The sequence below is a fragment of the Papio anubis genome, chromosome 2 (assembly GCF_008728515.1).
Source record: "Papio anubis isolate 15944 chromosome 2, Panubis1.0, whole genome shotgun sequence".
Taxonomy (NCBI): Eukaryota; Metazoa; Chordata; class Mammalia; order Primates; family Cercopithecidae; genus Papio; species Papio anubis.
The window spans coordinates 190714625-190738069 of NC_044977.1; the positions used below are offsets into that span (position 1 = coordinate 190714625).

The window sequence follows — 23445 nt, forward strand, 5'->3', positions numbered from 1 at the left end:
CTTTGGAAATGATAAATGACTGTTCACACGTGAAGGGTGAGTACCCAGTGTCCCAGCTGGGCAGATGCTGTGTGCTGTTGATTCTGAGAATGTCCAGTGTGGAACTGGGATGCACAGCTGGGCACAGTGGTCCCATCGCAGTGGGCTTTGTGGTGCCTGGCAGGTATCCAGAGAGGGATGAGCCTGCACCTGCGGCAGAGGCCTTTACACAGCGGGCAATCACTGTGGGCAGGGAGGAGAGTGTGGGGTTTACGCGCAGTGCCTCACTGACCCAAGGGCCCGCTAGGCATCAGGCCCTAACTTGGTGCCTTTGCGTGCGTGTGATGAGGGCTCTGCTCCCGTGGCCTGGGGTTAGCAGGCTGCAGGGCCTTAAAAATAGCGCTGGGAGGATATTTTTAGTGCACCATCCTGAGGTGTGGCTGGAGCCTGCAGCCTCCTATGACGCATGAAAATGGTTTTGGCTCTGTGTGCAAGTGATTCAGACAGCTGGTTTTGGACTTCAGGGGTGTAAAAATAAAAACAAAGTGGGGGAAGTTGGGTTCTAGCCATGAGGCATCCCCCACCCCCACAACATCTGCATAATTACTCTTAAGAAGGTTTCATTTGAGCCTTGGTTCTCTGGAGCTTAACAAATCACAGTTCCTCCTGAAGGGTTTTGGGCTAGTGGTAGGACAAAGGAGAACCCCGTATTAAAGGCCAGAAACTGAGGCTGTGAGAGGATGTTTAGCTTCCCCGAGTCACATAGTCCGTTTGTGACAGGACCACATTCAGATCCATGTTTAACTCCAAAACCTCTGCTGTCTTGCTGGTTTTTCAACCAAAAAACCATTTTCAAGTCTACAAAGCACTGCAGTAAACTGTATCTGATTCGATCCTCACAGGAGGTAGTGTTTTAATTCCAATTTTCCCAGTGAAGAAACTGAGGCTCAGAAAAACAAAGTGACTCCAAATTCCTTGAGCACCTGGCCAGGGTCAGTCCCCACGGTGGCTGAGATGGACAGCCAGTGGCCTCTGGGGAGAAGGCTATGGGCACAGACACTGGTACCTGGCTAGTTGGGAGGGAACAGGGATGCCCATCTGTCCTCCCTCACCACTGCCGCCTGGGGGACAAGGAAGACGCCCAGAGTGAGGAGGCAGGGTGGGCGATGGACTCATACGCTGCCTGGGCGTCTCTGTGGCTCCTGGGAGATCCTTGCCGGCAGCGGTGAGCACTGTGACTTGAGCCCTGTGGTGGTGGCTGGCCACGTGGCCAATCAAGGCTCAGTCTTCTTAGTGATCAAAGGAATGAAAGTGTTCTGTAGCTTTGGATGATGAGTGAGGACTCGTTAATAAAGACCACCGCCCTTTGAGAATGTGTTGTACTCTCTGGAATGAGCCTTGCAGGTGGGCTCAGAGAGCATACCGTTTGTACACTCATAACAATGTAAAAGTATGAAAGTAAAAGTCACATGAAATTCTCCTATGCAGAGCTAGTTAATGTTTGGTGACTGTCACTCCAGACATCTGTCTTTACACTTACAAGAGGAATAACATGTAGGTAAATAGGAAAACACTGTACAGTATATGCTATCCTTTACTTACTTTAGTCAATGGTATATCAACAGACATAAATCTATATCATTTTAACTGCATCCGATTCCATTGTATGAATGTACCTTTATTTAATCAGTAGGCTTCTGATTGCAATTTGCACTGGGTTTTGTATTTCAACCATCTTTCACGATCCTTAAATCTTGGGCCTCAATCAAGATACACAAAAATATGCATCTTAAATTACTTAACAGAGACTCACCTTCATTTTGCCCCTACCGTTTTATTTCTATTTAATGACAGAAAAAAGGGAGACGACGGAGACACAAAAGGAGAGCCTCGCCTGCCACCGCTCAGGCAACCTCCCCAACTGCTTTACTTTGTTAAATGCAAGAAGCTCTGTACTATTTTTGCAATTCTTAGCAATAAGTCACCTGGCTTGACGAAGCTCCAGTCTTATTTTAGGGCCATATCTTGCCCGGATGTCACTTAGCCAAGCCATCCCAGCTAGCAGAGGGGAGAGGAGAGCTACATTCTCCTGCAAGCGAACGTCATTGCGTGGTATGTTGCCGAAGCCCAGGGTCCACTACTGGTTGCTTATGCAGCCGCCCCAGGCAGCCTGTTGGACTTTGAGCTCTACTTCCCTTGCAAGATGATTTTTTGAGAGCCAAATGCAGTCATGTATGGGAAAGTCAATGTTTTTTAATTGCAACAGGCAATAAAACATGAAGCTGTCATTTTGTTAATTATTTTGATGACCTAGTGTGGTTCTTAATGTTTTCAAATATGGCTGTGTTTTTATTTTTTATTCTATTTTATTATTTATTTGTTTGTTTGTTTATTTTTTGAGATGGAGTTTTGCTCTTGTTGCGCAGGCTAGAGTGCAACGGTATGATCTCGGCTCGCTGCAACCTCCGCCTCCTGGATTCAACCGATTCTCTTGCCTCAGCCTCCTGAGTAACTGGGATTATAAACATCTGTCACCACGTCTGGCTATTGTTTTGTATTTTTAGTAGAGACGGGGTTTAGCCGTGTTGGCCAGGCTGGTCTCGAACTCCTGACCTCAGGTGATCTGCCCACCTCGGCCTCCGAAAGTGCTGGGATTACAGGTGTGAGCCACCGTGCCCGGCTGCATCTGTCTTTTTAAAGTAAAACGTTTTCCCTGATGCCTGACAAATATCCGATCAGCCTCTAGCACATGGCCAGTCTTGAAGGAGGTGCTAGGAGTATAGCACTAATAAGACAGTTGTGGTTTCATCTTTTCCAGAGCTGGCATTCTAGTAACCAAGAGTCCTTGCGCTAGCCATTGTAGTATGCATGGCGGTATTTGTGGTAGTATCTGTGATAGTACCTGTTGTTGTATCCATGATTATATCCATTGAGCAAGGAAAGTGCACGATGCTCGGTGTGAACTCAGTGCTACTTTTCAGTGAATTTCTATGTTGTTAGTTACAATGGCAGCTCTGTTGTACATTTGAGAAACAAGGCATAGTTGCAAGACTTCATATTCAGTTAGTCTAGAAACAATGCTGGATTCATGAGGAAACTGTGGGCCCCTAACAATAATTTTGAGCCTTTTACTTGCTGCTCTACATTCCAGCCCAGGATTTGGGGGCCTCAGGCCTTAGACTCTGGAGGGTTTTAATAAATTTCTAGACGCTTTATGGTCATTCATTTAATTTGACACATTTTCCAGTTCTTCTCAGGTCCTGATTCTGATTGATACTTTTAGCCCCAATCTTTGGAATTCAGCTAACTTACCAGCTCTGTAGGGAAAAGATGGCAAACCCATCGTAGAGAAGCCCCAAGATGCCAGTTAGGAGAAAATAAAGACAGGGACTCCTCCACCCCAGGAAGAAGGCAGTAGGAGGGATTGACAATTAGGTTTTGAGGACTAAGTCCTATTGGAACCAAAGCATCTGTTTTTTCTAATTACGTCCTTGGTGCTCTTCATGGAATTTAAGAGCACTCCTCTGAACATGATGGTCTTCTGATGTCCTTCACAGGCAACTCAAAAGAAGAGCAGCAATTCTTCGAGAAAACATGTATGATTCACCACCATAAACCACAGAGGCTGAAAAGGACCTCTGAGATTTAGATTCTGGAATTTATATGTGGGAAAACTGAAGTTCTGTGCAGAGAGGAGATTTGACTTGTCCTAGTTTATGAGGAACTCAGATCTCATGACCTTCCTGCCCAGGACTTTTCTTATTGTGCTAACCTGCTTTTTCAAGATTGTCTCTAACACCAAGGATTTATCCTATTGCAGCAATTCTATTCATGAATGAATGAATTCAACGGCCATTTATTGAGTTTTCCCTGCTATAGCCTGGGAACTGTGCTAGCCACTGGAGATACAATATTGAATAGGAGAGAATCTAGGTCTCAAGGTTTTACGTCCTAGTAAGGGAAACAGACAACTAAGCAGGTAATTAGCACATATTAAGGTAATGTCTCAACAGCAGTACAGGGCCTCCTAATCCAGCTGCTGGGAAAGGAGGAGGTGGTAGAGGGTGCTGAGTGTGCTGGGCAAATGTCCTTCTGTGGTACCCTTAGCTGGTGTCTAAACCATCCTTAAGGTTGACTAGGAGTTAGGGGAGGAAAGGCAGGGAGATCCAGAAGGACGTGTGTCATGTTTGAAGACCTGGAAGCAAGAGCAAACGTGGGGCATGCGTGGTCAGAGCATTCATGCAACAGAATGAGTGCTGAGGAATAAGGATGTAGCAGAGGTCAACGGGGACCAAGCTGGAAGGATTCTGTGAACCAGAGCAAAGGGGCTTGGATATTACTCTGAGGTCTAAGGAGGCCATTGAGGGGCAAGAGAAACCTGGTCGGAGTTGTGGCTTAGAAGATGGCTCTGGATGCTGTGTGGAGACCGAATTAGAGGGGACTGAGAGGGGAGCCAGGAGTTCCGGTTACAACATTGTGCGGTGTCCGGGCAAGGGCAGAGGTGGCAGAGGGCTGGGGAGGAGTGGTTGCAATTCAGAGAGCCTTTGGAGAAAACTGAGTCAAAGGCCTTTGTGAGTTATCGGAAGTCCAGGTTTATGAGAGAAGTCCCATAATTCCTTGTCCATGAAGTTTAATTTTCTTCAATGAGTGAGATATTGGTTCACCTGGAAACCTAACACAGAAAAATGGATAAGCCATCTCACTGCTGTGGCTCTGTTCACACCTGCAGGCTTTGTCCCATTCCCTTCAGGCCTAGGGCCCTTGGGGCCTTCAATGCCTGAACATTTGTGTAACCAGTTCAGCTCCCTGGGCACCCATCAGGAATTCTTTATGGAAATAACTTGTAATGAGATTGCAGTGGATTGGGGGAGCTTCTCCAGGGAAATACGTATCTCTCCTTTCACGGGACAACCCCAATAGAATGAGTGACTAACAGCGATCCGCCTCCAATCCTAAAAAACTGCTGCGGCAGCTTCTAGGACAAATCTGAAGCTAAATCTGTGCTTCGGCACTGCATCAGATGTGGGACAAAGAGACAGAGAAGAAGGGACCTGGCAGGCAGTTCCAGCTGAGCCAGCAGAAACCCACAATGTAGCAAGCTATCTACAAATCAGGGCAGAAGTTCTTCTGAGATAGGTGAACAAATTGTAAACAGACAAGTCAGAGCCAAGGTTAAGGACCTCTAAGGGAACCCAGACCCCTAAGGGAACCCACCTGATAGGCTATTTAAGAAAGAAAGCATTGTCTTAGAAACGGGAAATCCCTGGTGCAGCCAGAACTCAAGTAAGACAGTCCTCTGAGGGCAGAGGCCATCCTGCCGACATCTGTCTTCCTGGCATGTTGCCTGCGGAGAGACTGACCCTCAGAAGTGTCTAATGGGATAAGGCAGCTTAGGCTAAGGACAGAGGCTGTGGGTAGCCAGCAAGAAGTCAGGAAGCTCACTGCTACAAAACACAAGGGAATCAATTCTGCCCCAGACACACAGGGGACGCGAAATGCAGATGAATGAATAACAAATCAATTGATCGTAAATACTCCATTTCTGGGCTTTGACCTATGGGAGTTGTGGAAGAGTTCCTGGAGGAGTGGGCACAGGTGTGTGTTCTGACAGGGCCGGGTATGCTGGACAGAGCCGTTGGTGCTGAAGGAATTCATCCGTGATCTCCTGGGAACTCTTCTAAGCTTCTGGAGGGCTGCAGTTCGGGCCAACCCGTCCAAGACGACCTGAGAGAAATGCCAAGGCTCCTGCGTTCCTGGATCCTGTAAGGAAGATGCCCGGCAATGGGCCCCTCTGGGCATCCCTCAGCATTCCAGCAGGACACCTGGGAACAGGTGCTGCATACCTCCCTGGAAGGAGCTCCATCGCGTCTGACTGTGGCTGTGGGCGAGGGAGCAAGAGGCAGCGGGGTATGCGTGTGTGTGTGTGTGTACAAGCATCCGCAGGGTTTAGACTGCGATGAATAAATATACCAAAAGTGAGGATTCTATGTCTATTAGAAGTTTTATTTAAATTTCCTTCCTTGAGGTCTTTCGTTGAAAAAGGTGGTCATCATTTGATGGAGTTTGGCAGCACCCTTTCCCAACAACAAAAGAAATTAATCAGCTGTAGGTTTGGGGAGCAGATCTTCGTCCCTATTAGGAGTGTGGGAAAATAGAAAATACTACTTTGGATGGGAGCCCAAAGGCCAGAATCTCCCAGTTTGGAGTTTATTGCGGAGGACTTTTTGCTTCTTTCTGGCTTCTCAGCTGCATTCTGAGTAGAAAAGGAGGTGAGACAATGTCCTTCAGATAAACAAGATGTCACTGCGGTGGGGAAATAATGTGAGCACATAGAAATTACTCAAGAAATAAGCACAAATGGAGGGAATGGAGTCAAGGAAGGAGGGAGGGAGTCCATATCATATTTGAAAGACATCTAATCTTGGTTGGAAGGGCACAGGTGGGCGGAAAGAATTCAAGGAAGCCTCATTCATTCATTATTAATTAATCCTTTAAAAAACTCCATTTAATAGACTTTGGCATCTGCCATGTGGCAGGTACTGAGCTGGGAGCTGGTCATACAGCTAGAGACAGCACTTGTATGGCCCTTGCCCTCATGGAGCTTATAGTCTAGTGGGGAGGAGAGGCTGCCACTGATTAAGACCACAAGTGCTGTGAAGAGAAAGAACAAGCAGAAGCAAAGCATAACAGGGGAGGCCCACTTTGGACTAAGGAAGGTGACATTTAAGCGGAAGACTGAAAAACGAGCAGGATGCCGTCCTGTGAAGGGCTTGGGGAAAGGCATGCCAGGTAGAGGGAGCTGCACCTGCAAGGGCTGACGGCAGGGAAGAACTTGTCTCTGGGAGAAATGGAAAGGAGAGGACAGTGTCTAGAGGATGGAAGGCAGAGACAGGAGAGGAAAGAGTAGACATGGGAGGGGCCAGATTCTGTAGGGCCTTATAGGCCTCAGAACACAGAGAGGAGCTCGAGTTTCATTTTGAGGGCAATGGGAAGTTGCTGGGTTTGAATCAGGGCTTAGGTTTTTTTTTTTTTTTTTTTTTTTTTTTTTTTTTTTTTTGAGATGGAGTCCGGCTTTGTCTCCCAGGCTGGAATGAGGTAGTGCAATCTCAGCTTACTGCAAGCTCCGCCTCCTGGGTTCGCGCCATTCTCCTGCCTCAGCCTCCTGAGTAGCTGGGACCACAGGCGCCCGCCACCACTCCCGGCTAATTTTTTGTATTTTTGGTAGAGACGGGATTTCACTATGTTAGCCAGGATGGGGGCTTAGGTTTTTAAGCAGTCTGGCTGCTCTGTGAGGTATTGATTGGAAGAGGCAAGGATGGAGGGAGTGAGAACAAAGCGACAGTTGCAGCAGCTCAGGGTGGAGAGGGTGGGGGAAGTGGGGCTGCAGGCAAGGGCCCTCGAGAGGTGTTCTAACAGAATGGACAGGACTCGGGCTGCTAGTTATGGGGATTAGGGGGAGAGAAATATCAAAAGCGACTCCTACATTTCAAATTTGGAAAAACTATTTATTTGTTTACATCATGAAGAGAAGTGTCATGACCTAAACTTTGGAGAAAAGGAGAAATAAGATAATTTCACCATGAATGAAGTGAGTAATGCTCACCCTGTCAACCTCTGCCACAGATAAGAAAAGGTTAAACGGGACCTGAGGTTTCCCCGCTTACTGGAGTTTGCTGGGGTTATTGCGCTGCCTTTCTGTTTACCGGACTGATAAAGAAAATAAAATTGAGCAATTGCTTCTGCCTCAGGAAAAGAAATCATGTACTGAGTGAATAATGATTGAATAAGAAATGAGATGGGTTGTTATTTTAAACTAGGATTTCCTGCCTACCAGAAATTGTGGGGAAAGGATCATGGCACGATCACATTTGGGAGTAATGGAAGAAGATTCGATTAGCTAGGCGAAGAACATAAATTTCCACAGTGGGCAAACAAACCAGAAAAAATCATAACAGGGAGGAAAATGGAAAGATGATCTCAGATATAAAAGCATATGGGGTATTTGAATGAATTAAGAGGAAGGGCCTGGCATCAGTCAGCAGAGCCTGGGCTCCAAAAGGCTTCAGTGGCCCAACCAGGAGTTCAGGTGGCAAAAGGGAAAGGGGAAATCTGACCAGATGGCAGGCCGTTGTCTCAGGGTGAAAGGCAGGGGGTGGAAGGACAATGGGTATATGAGTCAAAGGCACCAAGGTCACCGCCTGTCCACGGCTGGCCCGACTGCCTCCATCTGCACCAGGGTGGGCAGGACTGAGACCCTCTGGTCACTGGAGTCCCAAAAGGAGCTGAAGGGGTCCCATGCTTTCTGCAGCCCTCTCCCCACCCTCACTCTTTTCTCCCCTCCTACCCTACATTGGATCGCCCAGCCAGGGAACTCTCCTCACAGGCTGGGCTTCTCTCTCCTCTTTGGCTAGAAGGCCTCCCTCCTCTGACATCATCATCATCATCATCGTCGTCATCGTCAGCACTGATGAGCTGGGACTCTGTCAGATGTCAGGATGCACGGCCGCATGAGCACCAGCGTGACAGCAGCTACACACAGCCCTCCAGTGCGACTATGTAAAAAGGCTCAGCCAGCAATTGATTGGCATCCACGAATCAGGGAGTGAAGATGGACTGACCCTCAGAAGTGTCTAATGGGATAAGGCAGCTTAGGCTGAGGGCAGAGGCTGTGGGTAACCAGCAAGAAGTCAGGAAGCTCATTCCTACAAAACACAAGGGAATCAATTCTGCCCACCCGAGTGAGCTTGGAAGTGGATTGTTCCCCAGTGGAGCCTCCAGAAGATCATGCCACCTGGCAATGCCTTGACTACAGCCCTGTGAAACCCTGAGCTGAGGACGCAGCCAAGCTGTGCCTGGACTCCTGACTCACGGCAACTGTGAGATAATGAGTGTGTATTGTTGCGTTGGCAGTACTGTGTAACACAGCAATAGATACTTAATATAGCTGCATAGATGTTGGGAAAATTAAGTGAGATTCTTCTCATGAAACCCCTGGCACGGGAGGCACATACCAGGGCCTTAGTAATTTTGGCTATTATTAGAATCACCATCGCACTTTGTGTGGCACAAGCCACCAGGAGGAGAACATTTGTGAACCATTTGTTGGGGAAAGTCTCACAAGGAAGCAGAAGCCAAGGGGAGTTGTAAAGAAGTGCAAGGCTTGGAGAGTCAGCGAGAGGGTGGGGTGGGAGCGGGAGAAGTGGTGTGGCAGCGAGATACTGGAGGTAGAATTTATACTGCAGTGTCTGATTGAGTCCTTCCTTCATTCATACGTTTAAGGCAGTTCCCAGGGGCTGTAGAAACAAAGATCAATAAGCAGATTTTCTGTATTTAGGAAGCTCACTGGTGTGTGGAGAAGTACACAGACAGCATAATACACATGTCACACATGGGCAAGAATGTGCTCGAGGGCTTGAGACTGTGGAAAAGGAAGTTATCTACACATTCCCGTACAATAAGTCTGGGTTGAATGGAGGATCTGTACAAGGGACAGGTGGGAGGCAGTTGAAGAGTAGGGAAAGGTCACCTGGACCCCCACTGGCCTATAACATATCTTTGCGTGACTTAGAAAATGGGGCCTCCTCTGAGTGGACCGATTAGAAAAAGTCATGCCTTTGGGTAGATGCGGCCAGACTCTGGCACTAGAGTTGCCAGGTAGAAGGTGGCTGTCTGGAAAATAGAGAAAGGTATCTCTTACTGTACAGGGAGAGATCTCGTGCCAGGCCATGGAATAGGGCTTGGTAAAAGGAGCGTGGGGCTGGGCACAGTGGCTCTCGCCTGTAATCCCAGCACTTTGGGAGGCCGAGGCAGGCCGATCATGAGGTCAAGAGATTGAGACCATCCTGGCCAACAGGGTGAAACCCAGTCTCTACTAAAAATACAAAAAATTAGCTGGGCGTGGTAATGGGCGCCTATAGTCCCAGCTACTCAGGAGGCTGAGACAGGAGAATCCCTTGAACCTGGGAGGTGGAGGTTGCAGTGAGCAGAGATCACGCCACTGCACCCAGCCTGGAGACAGAGCAAGACTTTGTCTTAAAAAAAAAAAAAAAAAAAAAAAAGGAGCATGGACTGGATTTCAGTTCCTACTTGCTCCATTCAGCATTCAGCCAGATGCCCTCACGAATGGCACACGCTGCACACCTGTGTGCCTCCCGGGCCAGAAGGGAAAGGATCCGGGTCCAGGGGCCTGCCCCCGCAATTCCTCATCAAAACCCAGCAGTGACTGCCCATCCATCCCCTGCTCACAAGCAGTCCTGCAGAGGGACCTGACGGTTCCATGTCTTCCTCCAGCCAGTTTCCAGGTCTGCGAATGAAGAGGTGGGGCCTGGTGCCCTTCAGGGTCCTTTCTGCTCCTACGGTCTGGCCCTCTAAGTCTGCGTGCTGTGGGCAGGTATGAATCATGTGTGGGCGCCCTCCATAGGGTCCACACCAGTGGAAGCTCAAAGAGCCTTTACTGACTCAGGTGAAAAAATCCAGGATGATCTGGCCCTGTGCACCACTGGTGGTGGAAGGGATAAAAGTTCTGCGTGGTAGTGAGAGGACTGGTGGACATGACTTTTTAAAGTCTAAAATGTGGCCAGGTGCAGTGGCTCACACTTGTAATCCCAGCACTTCAGGAGGCCAAGGCGGGCGGATTACCTGAGGTCAGGAGTTTGAGACCAGCCCGGCCAACAACGGGAAACCCTGTCTCTACTAAAAATACAAAAATTAGCCAGGCCTGATGGTAGATGCCTGTAATCCCAGCTACTCGGGAGGTTGAGGTATGAGAATCGCTTGAACCCAGGAGGCGGAGGTTGTGGTGAGGCGAGACGGTGCCACCGCACTCCAGCCTGGATGACAGAATGAGACTCTGTCTCAAAAAATAAAATAATGTCTACAGTGTGAGAATCAGCAGCATTCACTCTGAGGAAGCATCACAGGAATCCGCGGCGGCCTGATTGGTTATTCCACAGTCACAGAGCCCAGGAGAAAGAAGGGCTTGATGGGGACAGACTCCATGCCCACTTACGAAACACTGGCTGCTTTTAACATCTACAAGCACTCAGGCTAGTTTGGAGGGGGGTGGTCTCCCGGCCCCTACCTCCAGCTCTTAACCCCCATGCAACCCACTTTCAGAGCCGTCTACAGGCAAACTGCAAATGTGAGAGGCTGATAAACATGTTTCTAGGTCTTGCCTCCCAGGGTGCTTTTCTACAATCAAAGCCTCAAGCTCCCAGAAGGAAATTCTGCCTGGGGTAAAGAGTTGTTAGAGGAAGGCTCTGTGCAAGGCATGCAATCAGAGACTGGGTTCATTTTAATAATCCAGAGATGAATAACTAGCCTTAATTATTTATATTAACCTTGACAACCCAGAGACACCCTTGCAATGACAGCACTGCAAAGAGTTCATTTGTTTAACACATGCTTGCCACGCAGTCTGTTCTACAGGCTGCTGTGCTGGGCAGCAGCAAATACCAGGTTGGAAAAGGCCAGGTCCCTGCCCTCCAACTTATAGCCCAGTGGAGACGTTGGTCTCCATAGTTGTAAAGCAAAGCAAGGTTAGGTGAGCGAGACGACAGAGAGAAAACGAAGTCTGAGGCACCACGTGAGTGACTAAGAAGGCTTCATGGAAAGATGGCATTTGTGATAGGTCTTGAGAAGTCAATAGCATTTCTGCAGGCTTGGGAGAGAGAAGAGGCCATTCTAAGCCAAGGAGACAGTCGAGGCAAACACAATCCATCAGGGAAGCTTAAGGTGTGTGGAGGGCGCAGTGACAGGCTGGCTGTATGGTGGGTATAAGACGCCCAGTGGAGAGAATTGCCAGATAAGGCATAGCTAGAAAGACATTTGAAGCTGGTGCAGAGAAGGATAATATCAGCTGAAGGAGATCAGTAGATAATGGGGAGCCACTAACGGTTTTAGAGAAGGGGACGTGCTCAGAGCTGGGTCTTTGGAAGAGTGATCAGGCTAGCGTATGGAGCCAGAGCAAATAGCTAGGCAGGACATATGAGGGCCCGGACTGATAGGACAACAGAGCGGTTGGACAGAGCTGTAATCTGCACAAACATGTTTTCGAAGTTGTGAATCCAAGCTGGCACAAAACAAAGACATGATTATTTGGCAAACAAGAAGTCCTCAGTCTGCTTGGTGATAGGCCTCTGTTTTCACTCACCGATGTATTGGGTACCAGTAGCATCAGCACCAGACCTGGACTAAGGGATTCTGGGATTGACTCAAACAGTGGAAAGACCAGAAGGGAGTGATGAAGAAACGCTAAGCGCTGAAGCCAGAAGGTGGAGGCTGGAGTCCAGGCCAGTTGCTGTGCAGCGCATCTTTCTCCCTGCTGGGTCCAGCAGTGCCTCCTGCATGCACTCCCGTAAGCATCAGGGGGTTGGAGCTTCAGGATCCACACGGAGGCCAAGCTTTGCCAACCTCAGTTAGGGCACAGGCCACTGGTCCTCTGTCTTCAGTAAAACTAAAGTCATCTCCACCCAGGACAGATTGCATTTCCTCTCAGGACCTCAGTGTGCCTCATTGTAAAATGGAACTACGCAAGGCCCCTTCCACCTCTTACACATCATGATTCTGTGAAAGGGAAGGATGACACAGAGGCCTGTAGAAACTGTGCTTAAAAGCCAACATAAGTTAGCTGGGACACTTGTTCAAAACCGTGAAAACAGAGATCGCTTGCAGTCAAGGATACATGGAAGTATGAGACAGAAAATGGTTAAAAGCCAGAGGACTGGAGGTGGTTTCCTCCAGTGGGATGTAGAGCACTGAGAAGGGTACACACCAGAAAGATGGGAGCACGCCCTGCCAGGACAGGGGGCCTGGGAATCCGTGGAGTGGGAGCTGGTCCAGCATGTAGGTGGTTGGGGGAGGGCTGGGGCGGCAGGGAGGGGATGCAGGAGGGGCGTGCCTGAGAAGTCAGCTGAAGGCCTGGGCTCCTATGGCGCTGGCCCTTCCGGGTTTGCAGCTGGACTTGTGGGTGTTTCAGCACATGTTTCTGAGACGACACTGGGCTGATTTCAAGGAGACGGGTGGGAGGAGGAAATGCACAGCCAGGTTTTGCTGAGGAAAGAAAGGGTTGTCCATAGTGGGGGCTCTCTGCTCAGACTACAGAGAAGGAGCCTCGGGAAGGGGAGGATAAGGGCTGACCTCACGGGGACAGAGCCTCTTTCGGGCACCCTGAGGCCTGTGAACCCCAGCCAGCAATGGAGAGCTCTTCTTTCATTGGTACCAGTTTTTCTGGCAAGCTCAATTTAAAGATTCAGCTCAATTGCAATCAGTGGGGTAAGCCAATCAGAAAACCACTTGCTCCTCTTGGTGCAGTGAGGACCATCAGCAACCCCAAAGGCATCAGAATGTTGGCAGGCCTTCATCGGGGAACAGGGTCTCTGCTCCTCTGTCCTCAGCCTGAACTAAGGTAGCCTCCGCCTAGAAGAGCACCTTCCCACTGCACCCATCCCCCTCGGCGCTCTTGGTAAGGCAACAGCTTTCCGAGCTGTCATTGAAAGACGCTGGGCTGAAGTGAGAAGGCCTGGGTTCTAGTCCTGCGTCTGCTACTACCGGCTGGATGGCTGTGGGCAAGTCACTGCTCCTGACGTTGCAGTTTTCTCATCCTCAAAAGGGAAGGGGAGCAGGGAATAAGCCCTGCTGTACCTACTTTACCGGGTGATTTTGAAGCTCAAATAAGATAATGGATGTGAAAGCTGTTTTTGTACATTACAGGACATTGAGCAGATGCTCCTCTCTCAGGGCAATGGTGATGATGGCAATGATGGTAATGGTGGCTGAGTTACTTTTTATGTGCAACTCCTATAAATATCACACTAAGAGATGAATTCCTGGTTTGAACGGCCTAACTGTATCCACTTCCTTCATCCCTGGGTTCTCACCATGGCTCTGAGGGATTCATGTGGAGCTTTGTGAGAGAGTTGGAATGGAAAGTCTTAGCGCATCCTTTTCCCTCTGCAGAGTCCAGCAGTCCCTCTTACATGTCCTCCTCTAAGCATCAGGGAATTAGAGCATCGGTACCCACATCAAGGTCAAGTTCTCTCTGGTTTCACCTGGAAGAAGGGAGCAGCTGGTGACCTTCGAAGTCTTTCCAAGATATCAGGTGCTAAAACCTAGAAAATTCTTTTAACACCCCAGCTACCTATGTTCTCTTATTCAAGTCAGAAATAAAGGACTCAGAGAGAGGGCTAGGTAGGTCACACCTCTGTCTTGTAGGAGAGGATGACTTTGTGTGTGTGTGTGTGTGTGTGTGTGTTTACACATATGGTGGGTAAACTTCCATGAATTGCAATTCTGGTTCTGAAAGTCTATATTTTGCCTTCCACTTGCCTCTATCTGTAGAATATCCAATAGTCAAAAGGTTATTCTAACTGTTACTATTCAAAATAATGTCCATTTATGCCTATCTGAGATAGAAAACTATTTTGCAGAAAAGGAAACTGAGGCAATGATAAGTTAAGTTGATAATGGTTACTGAGAGATACTCTGGGCATCAGGGATCATAATCTTTAATCACCAACTTCTCAGACCTTTTCTGAACACACAGAGGGGCCAGTGCCCTTGTTTGAAGTGAGCTTGCAGCCTTGTCCTAGGTGCAGACGGCTGCTGTTTGCTGTGGGGCAATGGAGCCGGAGGAAGGGAGCGAGGCGGGCTCCTTAGCTGGTCTTAGAATATTAGAATATTAGAATCTTAGAGCTGGAGGGATCACTGGGTTTCAAGGGACCGCCAATGTGCTTACCACCAGAAACCTTTCAAAGGCCATCCTTCATGCTGGCCCACATTTAGAACAATTTTGTATGAAGAAAACTAAATATGTTAAAAAATTTTTTTCCTGTGATTTATTAAAGAAATATATGGCTGCTGATAGGGGTTTCTAACGAGCACGAGAGTCCCAATTTATGGCATCTACACAATGCTAGTCAAAAGCAATGGAGTTGGGTTCTTTAGTCAACTCAGCCCCTTCATTGTGAAATGTATGTTTCCATCAGGCTATTTGGAATCACAGAAACCATTGCTATCTTTGAGGATTTCTGGTAGACTAGGGCCCAAAAGTTAGTGCTTCCGGACTAGACTGACTACGAGCATTTTACAGATGAGGAAAGCGGAGCCCAGAGGAAGAAGCAGCTTGTCCAAAGCCACACAGAGCATCAGTAGCAGGTCTGGGACTAGAAGCAGGTCTCCCATTCTCTTCCCTGGGTCCTTTCTTCAGCACTTGGACATCCTGTTAGTTCTTAAGCTGGGAAGCAGGAGAAGCACATAGGACCCTTTCACAGAGCCTCAGCTGTCTGGACCTGCTGATGCTTTTACAGATCCAGACCTAAGCTGATCGCTCCTGCCATAGCATCCAAGTTCTGCCACGTATGGTAACACCCAGCTCACAAATGACTGAGACTCTGTCTTCGAGGTGACTCATCCTGGCAGCAGAATGAGCCCTGGCCAAAGGCACAGTGACATCCTAAAGCCCACCCTCACTGTCTCTCTCCATCTCACGGTTAGCCAGAAAAGGCAAAAGCCAGTCCTTTTGTGAAATCAAACAGGCGAGTATCCCTCAGGGCTCTCTTGGCGCTGGCTAGAGTTGCTGGGACTCACGGGATAGAAGAGAAGGATACAAGAGCTTGTCACCGAGAAAATACAGAACACTGGTAACGTAGGCACAATGGGGCATTTGCTGCACAAGGCGAATTTTATCTTACTGTTTAAACGACGGCACTGCGAGATCTTTGATCTTTTTTCTTCCTCAGGGAAGTAGGTGATGGAAATGTCGTTTCTTTGTCTTTGGAGGTTAAACTGCCTCTGGCTAAGCCCTGGGGTAACCCTGCTACTGTGCAGTAGGACACTCACACCTCTGGTGTCTCATCATTAGGTCTTAATTCTGGCATTCTACATGCCCATGCTCCTTCTTACTGCAGAGATTTGAGAAAAACAGAAGCTTTAAAAAATCATGTAAGTTTACATTTGGGGCTCCCCAAGTCAACCTTCCAAGTAAATTCTGCTTTGTTAATGACACGCTGTGCAGATAGCAGGCCTCATCCATTCCTTCAGTAAACATTGAGTGGTGCTACTAGTCCAGGCTTTGTGTGAGGACCCGGGAATGAATGAGGGGGCGAGTGAGTGGTGAGTGAATGAATGAGCGAGGACCACCCTCTGTCTTGGGGGCACCTCCGCACCACCCTTTTCATTTCCAGTTGCACTTGAAATTCTTTGTCGAATGTCTGTTTCCCATTAGAACATAAGCCCATGAGTGCAAGGACTATTTCTGTCTCATTTATCACTCTGAGCCCAGCCCCAGGCGCAGACCATATTTGTTAAATGAAGGATGGTTGGTTGGATGACAGGATGGATTGGTGATTAAATGATCAAATAAACGAATAGGTGAGAGATAGTGGGTTTCACCAAATATTTTTCATGTCCTTATTTATTCATTTTCATGTATTTTCATTCTCCTCTATTCATTTTTTTATAGCTTGCTTTGTTTCAGAAAGGATTTGAGGCAACTTCACCAGAAGTGAGAGTTTTAATTTTGGGTTCCAAAGAAAACATGTCAGAATGTGTCCCCAAATCTTAGCTCATCATAATTCGGAATTGGACAATATTCCTGAGCACGTGCCCCAGGCAAGGTGGGCCATGGAGGGACCATAATGCATGACCATGCCCTCCAGCTGCTTTGGGTGTAGTGGAGTGTTGCGGGAAGTCAGGAACCCCGAATGGAGGGATCGGCTGAAGCCGTGGCAGAAAAATATAAATTGTGAAGATTTCATGGACATTTATTAGTTCCCAAAATTAATACTTTTATAATTTCTTACACCTGTCTTTACTGTAATCTCTGAACATAAATTGTGAAGATTTTATGGACACTTGTCACTTCACCAATCAATACCCCTGTGTTTTCCTATGCCTGTCTTTACTTTAATCTCTTAATCCTGTCATCTTCTTCGTAAACTGAGGAGGATGAATGTCACCTCAGGACCCTGTGATTGTATCAACTGCACAGATTGTTTGTAGAGCGTGTGTGTTTGAACAAATGAAATCTGGGTATCGTAAAAAAAGAACAGGATAACAGCGATGTTCAGGGAACAAGAGAGGTAACTTTGAACTGGCCACTGGTGAGCCGGACGGAACAGAGCTATATTCCTCCTCTTTCATAAACAAATAAGAGAAATACTGCAGAATTCTTTTTCTCAGCAAGGAACATCCCTGAGAAAGAGAATGCGCCCTGAAGGTAGGCCTATAGACGGCCCCTTTTTTGTTTTTTGTTTTTTTTTTTTTTGAGACGGAGTCTCGCTCTGTCGCCCAGGCTGGAGTGCAGTGGCCAGATCTCAGCTCACTGCAAGCTCTGCCTCCCGGGTTCCCGCCATTCTCCTGCCTCAGCCTCCCGAGTAGCTGGGACCACAGGCGCCGCCACCTCGCCCGGCTAATTTTTTGTGTTTTTAGTAGAGACGGGGTTTCGCCGTGTTAGCCAGGATGGTCTCGATCTCCTGACCTTGTGATCCGCCCGTCTCGGCCTCCCAAAGTGCTGGGATTACAGGCTTGAGCCACCGCGCCCAGCCTAGACGGCCCCTTTTTAAGGCGTCGTGTCTTTTATGGTCGAAGCTGATGGGATGAAATAAGTCCTGGTCTCCTATAGCGCTCCCAGGCTTACTACAATTAGGTGGGGAAAATTCCCACCTAATAAATTGTGGTCAGACAGGTTACCTGCTCTCAAATCCTGTTTCCTAATAAGATGGGAAATAAGATCAATGACAATGCGTGCCGAAACTTCATTAGCAATTTTAATTTCTCCCCGTCCGGTGGTCCTGTGATCTCGCCCTGCCTCCATTTGCTTTGTGATATTACCTTGTGAAGTAGGTGATCTCTGTGACCCACACCCTATTCGTGCACTCCCTCCCCTTTTGAAAATCGCTAATAAAAACTTGCTGGTTTTACGGCTCCGGGAACATCACGGATCCTGCCGACATGTGATGTCTCCCCGGACGCCCAGCTTTAATTTCTCTCTCTTGTGCTCTTTCCCTTTATTTCTCAACCCAGCCGAGACACTTGGGAAATAGAAAAGAACCCACGTTAAACATGGGGAGCGGGTTCTCCTGATAGTGGAGGAAAAGCCACACACCCAGGGGACAGCAGTTCATGGGGAATGAAGGGATTCAGCCAGGAACATCTATTGCAGTGGAAGCAAAGAGGAAGAAAGAACATCTCATCTGACCACGTCTTATTTTTTGCTTATTCCCCGTTGTGCTGGTCATTCAGCAAGCACTGGATATTTTTCCATGAGATTTTACTGACATAGGGGAAATTAGGTGCCACTAAGACACAGATTTATTTTCTTGGTGTCTATGCAAACTACCTACTTCAGTTGCCCGTTGTGCTAGAAGTCAGTAGGGCAGAAGTGAACATATTTTGGGAATTATTTTGACTCTTTTATATTGGAAACCATAGTAAGCACCAATAACATGTCAGGCTATGGGCTAGGTGCTGGAGTGGTGTTGTAAAGACCTCAGTCTAGGGTAGACAAAGAGATGATCATAATACAGTGTGGTAAGAGTAGTGACTGAGGTCAATGCCTGAGGTGCTGTGGGAGGAAAGAAGAGTATGCTTAACCTGGAGTGAGGCTTCAAGGAAGCTTCTTTAAAAACAAGTGGGACTGGCTGGGCATGGTGGCTCACACCTGTAATCCCAGCACTTTGGGAGGCCGAGGCGGGTGGATCATGAGGTCAAGAGATCGAGACCATCCTGGCCAACATGGTGAAACCCAGTCTCTACTAAAAATCCAAAAATTAGCTGGACATGGTGGCTTACGCCTGTAGTCCCAGCTACTCAGGAGGATGAGGCAGCAGAATCACTTGAACCCGGGAGGTGGAGGCTACAGTGAGCCAAGATCACACCACTTCACTCCAGCCTGGCTACAGAGCAAGACTCTGTCTCAACAAACAAACAAACAACAACAACAACAACAAAAAACAGTGGGACTTAGTCGAGAGAAGAAAGCGGAAAGCGGTGGGAAGGATGTTCCAGATATAGAGAGCCCTCTAGAACCCTCTAGAACCCAGGCCTCAGGGACATGAGAGGGCTCAGCATGTTTGGAAAACCGTGAGTCATTCTGTTTGGCTTTGGCACAGAGTGTGCGGGATTATGGAGAAATTGAGATGAAAAGCCAGAGAGGTAGGCGTGTACTAGATCATGAATGACTTTATGAGTTGTACAAAGAAGTTCAGGTTTTATTTCAAATGCAACAGGGAAGCAGACACCACCGGATTTTTAAGCAGGAGAGTGATATGATCAAATATGCATTCTAGAGAGATCTCCCTGGGCATGATGCAAAGAGTGGCTGAAGAAGGGAAACGCTGGTGGCAGGGAGATGAGTTAGGAGACTGTGACTGCAGCGGGAAGATGTCAGACCTGGATTATGACAGTGGGAATGGAGAGGATGAATGGACGCAGTCGGATTGCAGAAATATCTGTGAAAACCATGGAAATTACTCAAGAAGGAAGCCAGCCGTGGACCTTCCGGATTTTCATTGAAACGGCTCTTTCCCAGTATCTGCATTTCATCAACCTTTGCTGCTAGAATCTAATTTGTTTCACAGGGTTTGAGAACTCTCTCATAGATGCAAGAAAAAAACCAACCCCTAAGGATGACTTCAAACAAATCAAAGCTTTTTCCTTTAAGTGCATCCATCAAAAGCGGAACCTTTTCACCTCAGGCTTTTAGCAGGAAGATTTTTCTCTGAGTTTTCTTAATGAGCAGGGGTAAGGTGATGGCAATTTTGCAGCTCAGATCTACTTGAAATTGCTCCTTCAAAGAGCCAGGGATCCTGGTCGCTGGCCTAAAACTACACGACAGTGGTTCTCAAGTCTGCTGTACCTGGGTCACCTGAAGGGCTTTTAATACCCTCAGTGGGCAGGCCACAGCCCTGGTCAAGCACTTCAGAGAGTGCCTCTGGGGACTGAGCCCAGGCATCAGTGTTTGTTAAAACTCCCAGGTGGGGTTGGCACGGTGGCTCATGTCTGTAATCCCAGCATTTTCGGAGACCGAGGTGGGCAGATCACCTGAGGTCAGGAGTTTGAGACCAGCCTGGCCAACATGGCGAAACCCCGTCTCTACGAAAAATACAAAAATTAGCCAGGCATGGTGGCGCATGCCTGTAATTCTAGTTACTCGGGAGGCTAAGGCAGGAGAATTGCTTGAACCCAGGAGGTGGAGGTTGCAGTGAGCTGAGATTGCGTCACTGCACTCCAGCCTGGGCGACAGAGTGATACTCCATCTCAAAAAAGAAACCCACAAAAAAAACAAAAAACAAAAACCAAAAGCCTCCCAGGTGATTACTGGTGCAGCCAAGCTTGAGAACTACTGAAGGAGAGAAGAACTGCTAACCCCCGCCCCCCATCAACCACGCAAAACCAACTTACTACACCTCTTGGGAGAGGTACACTGGGGTCATGAAAGGGAAGGCTCAGTTATCTGACCCATAAAAGCATGATTTGATTTAAAATTTCCTAAGAAATTTAATCTTCTTAAAATTTTTAAGAAGATAAAAACTTTAAATACCAGAATTACCTGAAAACAAGATAAGAAGAGATTTGAAAGATCCTACAGTCCATTTCTCGACCGTAGCTTGCCTATGTGCACTGAAGCAGTCTGCCTCAGATAGACCCCAGCCTCTGCTAATCTGGAGGCAATCCCCAGGCAGGAAGGAGGAGTCCAGGGCAACCTGCAGCCCTCACCACCAGAGCCTGCTCACTGTTTCCCGGGTGAGCCTGGGACCTCTCCACATTTTCCATTCAAGTGTTCCAACAGCACAAAGAAAGACCCCAAAACTGGGGCAGAGCCTGAAACAGCCCATAGATTCGAGTTCCGTTCTCCCCCTAAACAATTATGCTTAACTTGTTCTCTCTTCCTTAATATATCAATATTGATTTTAATGTAAAACCAATGCCTACGAATCACCAAATTGTCCCTCAAGAAGATGGCTTATATTTATTTCTGTGGCTTCTAGCACCCACTGATGCCCTGGTGTACACACTGGAGAGAATGATGATGATGATGGTGATGGTGATGGTGAATGTTACATAGCCTGGACTGGAGATAATGATGATTGATGATGTTGGTGATGGTGATGGTGAGTATTGTGAACATAGCCAGGGCTGGAGATGACAATGATGTTGATGGTGATGAGTGATGGTGATGGTGATGAGTGAGTATTGTGAACATGCCTGGGTTGGAGATAATGATGACGACGATGATGATGATGGTGATGGTGAATACTGTGAACATGCCTGGGTTGGAGATAATGATGACGATGATCATGATGGTGATGGTGTGTATTGTGAACATGCCTGGGTTGGAGATAATGATGATGATGATGGTGATGGTGATGTTGAGTACTGTGAACGTAGCCTGGGCTGGAGATGATGATGGTGATGGTGATGGTGGTGAGAGTGTTGTGAACATGCCTGGGCTGGAATAATAATAATAAATAATATAAAACATACAAATTAAAATATAATAATAATAATAAATAATAAATGTCGTAAAAAATATATATTTCACTAAAACTAGAAAATAATAATGTGGCAACCTGTAATAATGTCTCATGTCTTAAATATAAATGGCTACTAAATTAAAATATAATAATAATGTCGTAATGTGTCGTATGTGTCATTAATATAAACATAAACACAAAATAATGTGTAATAATAATAATAAAATATTATAAAATTTCTCCCTAAACTTCTAGAAATAATAAATAATAATAATAAATGTCGTAATAATGAAATGTATAGGCTTTAACCTAAAACTAGAAATATATAATAATAATAATGAAAGTAATAATAACAACAAATGTTAAAACAACCTAAACTGGAGATAATGATGATGATGGTGATGGTGATGGTGATGATGAGTGTTGTGAACACTAGCCTAGGATGGAGATAATGATGATGGTGATGGTGATGGTGAGTATTGTGAACATGCCTGGGCTGGAGATAATGATGATGATGGTGATGGTGATGGTGAGTATTGTGAACATGCCTGGGCTAGAGATGATGATGGCGATGGTGATGGTGATGGTGATGGAGATAATGATGATGAGTACTGTGAATATAGCCGGAGCTGGAGATAATGATGATGATGACAGTGATGGTGATGGTGAGTGTTTTGAACATAGCCTGGGCTGAGACGCACATGTGTAGTGGAAAGTGTGTGGGATTTGGAGCCATAAAGTCTTGGGTTTGAACACTAGCCATGGCATTTACAAATTGGCCTTGGGGAATCTGCTTAACATCCTGAAGATTGTGTATTTGTAAAATTTGACAACGATCTCCAGTTCAAGTTTGTTACAAGGATTAGATATATTCTACATACCTGGCACCTGATGGACAATAAATACTAGAGACTACCATTATGGAATTCCCTAATATCTGCTAAAATGTCTTTTGCCATAAGACGGAGACCAGTCAGATGATGTTCTCTGCCTCACGTGAGTGACCCTCTCAACTGGAATCCTTTCTTAGTCTCTACGTCCCCAGAGCACAGCCCAGCTGAGGGCCAGGTCCATCCAGGGCAGCTCTCTTAGATGAGCCACTATAAAATCCCCTCTATCATGGCTGGTGCATAAGGTTGACCCAACAATCAAGCATGTTGAATGATGGTCACTAATAGGAACATACACAATGTCTCGTTTTCCTGTGGCACTGTGAGAGTGCACATTGAGGGCGAGGCCTAGTGTGAAGACAGCAGGTAACTGAGCACACTGCCCCAGTGGACACACCATGGGCGCTTGGGTCAGAGGCCCTGGGAACCCAGTGCCTCCTCTGCAGCTCTTGGGCTCCATCCTCTTCCACTGCTAAGCCCTGGGAGCGCTCTGGAAAACAGAATCCTGTACCGGGAGAGAGCGGCTGGCATTTTTGGCTGCTCTCATGCTGCCTCGGTTTTTTCCTATCTCAAGGTGTCTTCTCTGCAGAGTGCAGATGCCTGGGGAGCAAAGGCAGGGTCTCTCTGGACTAAGGAGGGGAGGAACATAACCCTGAACAGCAGCCATTCACCTCAGCTCCCTGGCTACAGCCTAGGAGAACCTGGGGAGACTGCGGAGTGGCTGTTCAAGGCATGGCAAAGGAGGGTGGCCACATGCATGTGGAACATTTAGGACCAGGTGCCCCACATGGCTGCATGCCCCCAGGGGTTGCACATGGCTGAAATCCTATTGATCACAGACACCCTGGGGTCTCGGTGACAGATGGAGCCAAAATCTTTCAAGAGTTCCAAGGAGAAGAGGGAAGGAAGAGGTAGTGACCTCTCCCCTTCCTGCCTGGGCTATAGTTGTATAGCAGAGTGGATTCTAGTCCCACTTCTACAGTGTGGTACCTGTGTGGCCTTGGACAAGGTACTCGAACTTTCCGTGCCTTTTGTTCCTCAGGTATAAGATGGTATTGATCATATCAGCAACCTCATGGGGTGGGTGGGGTTCAGAGATAGTC

General features: G+C 47.4%; 1 protein-coding gene across 2 annotated transcripts in view; it reads left to right on the forward strand.

The window, feature by feature from the left end:
• Positions 1 to 23445, forward strand: part of LOC103882502 — a 186387-nt gene that overhangs the window by 156386 nt on the left and 6556 nt on the right. Inside the window, exon 3 of one of the 2 annotated variants that reach the window (XM_031663904.1) lies at positions 20967 to 21427. The exons of the other annotated variant lie outside the window; for it this stretch is intronic. Within the exon in view, the coding sequence (XP_031519764.1) occupies positions 20967 to 21043 (77 nt within the window). The 3' untranslated portion in view covers positions 21044 to 21427. Of the gene's footprint in view, positions 1 to 20966; positions 21428 to 23445 lie in introns of those variants that run through there. 2 annotated transcript variants of the gene reach the window in all.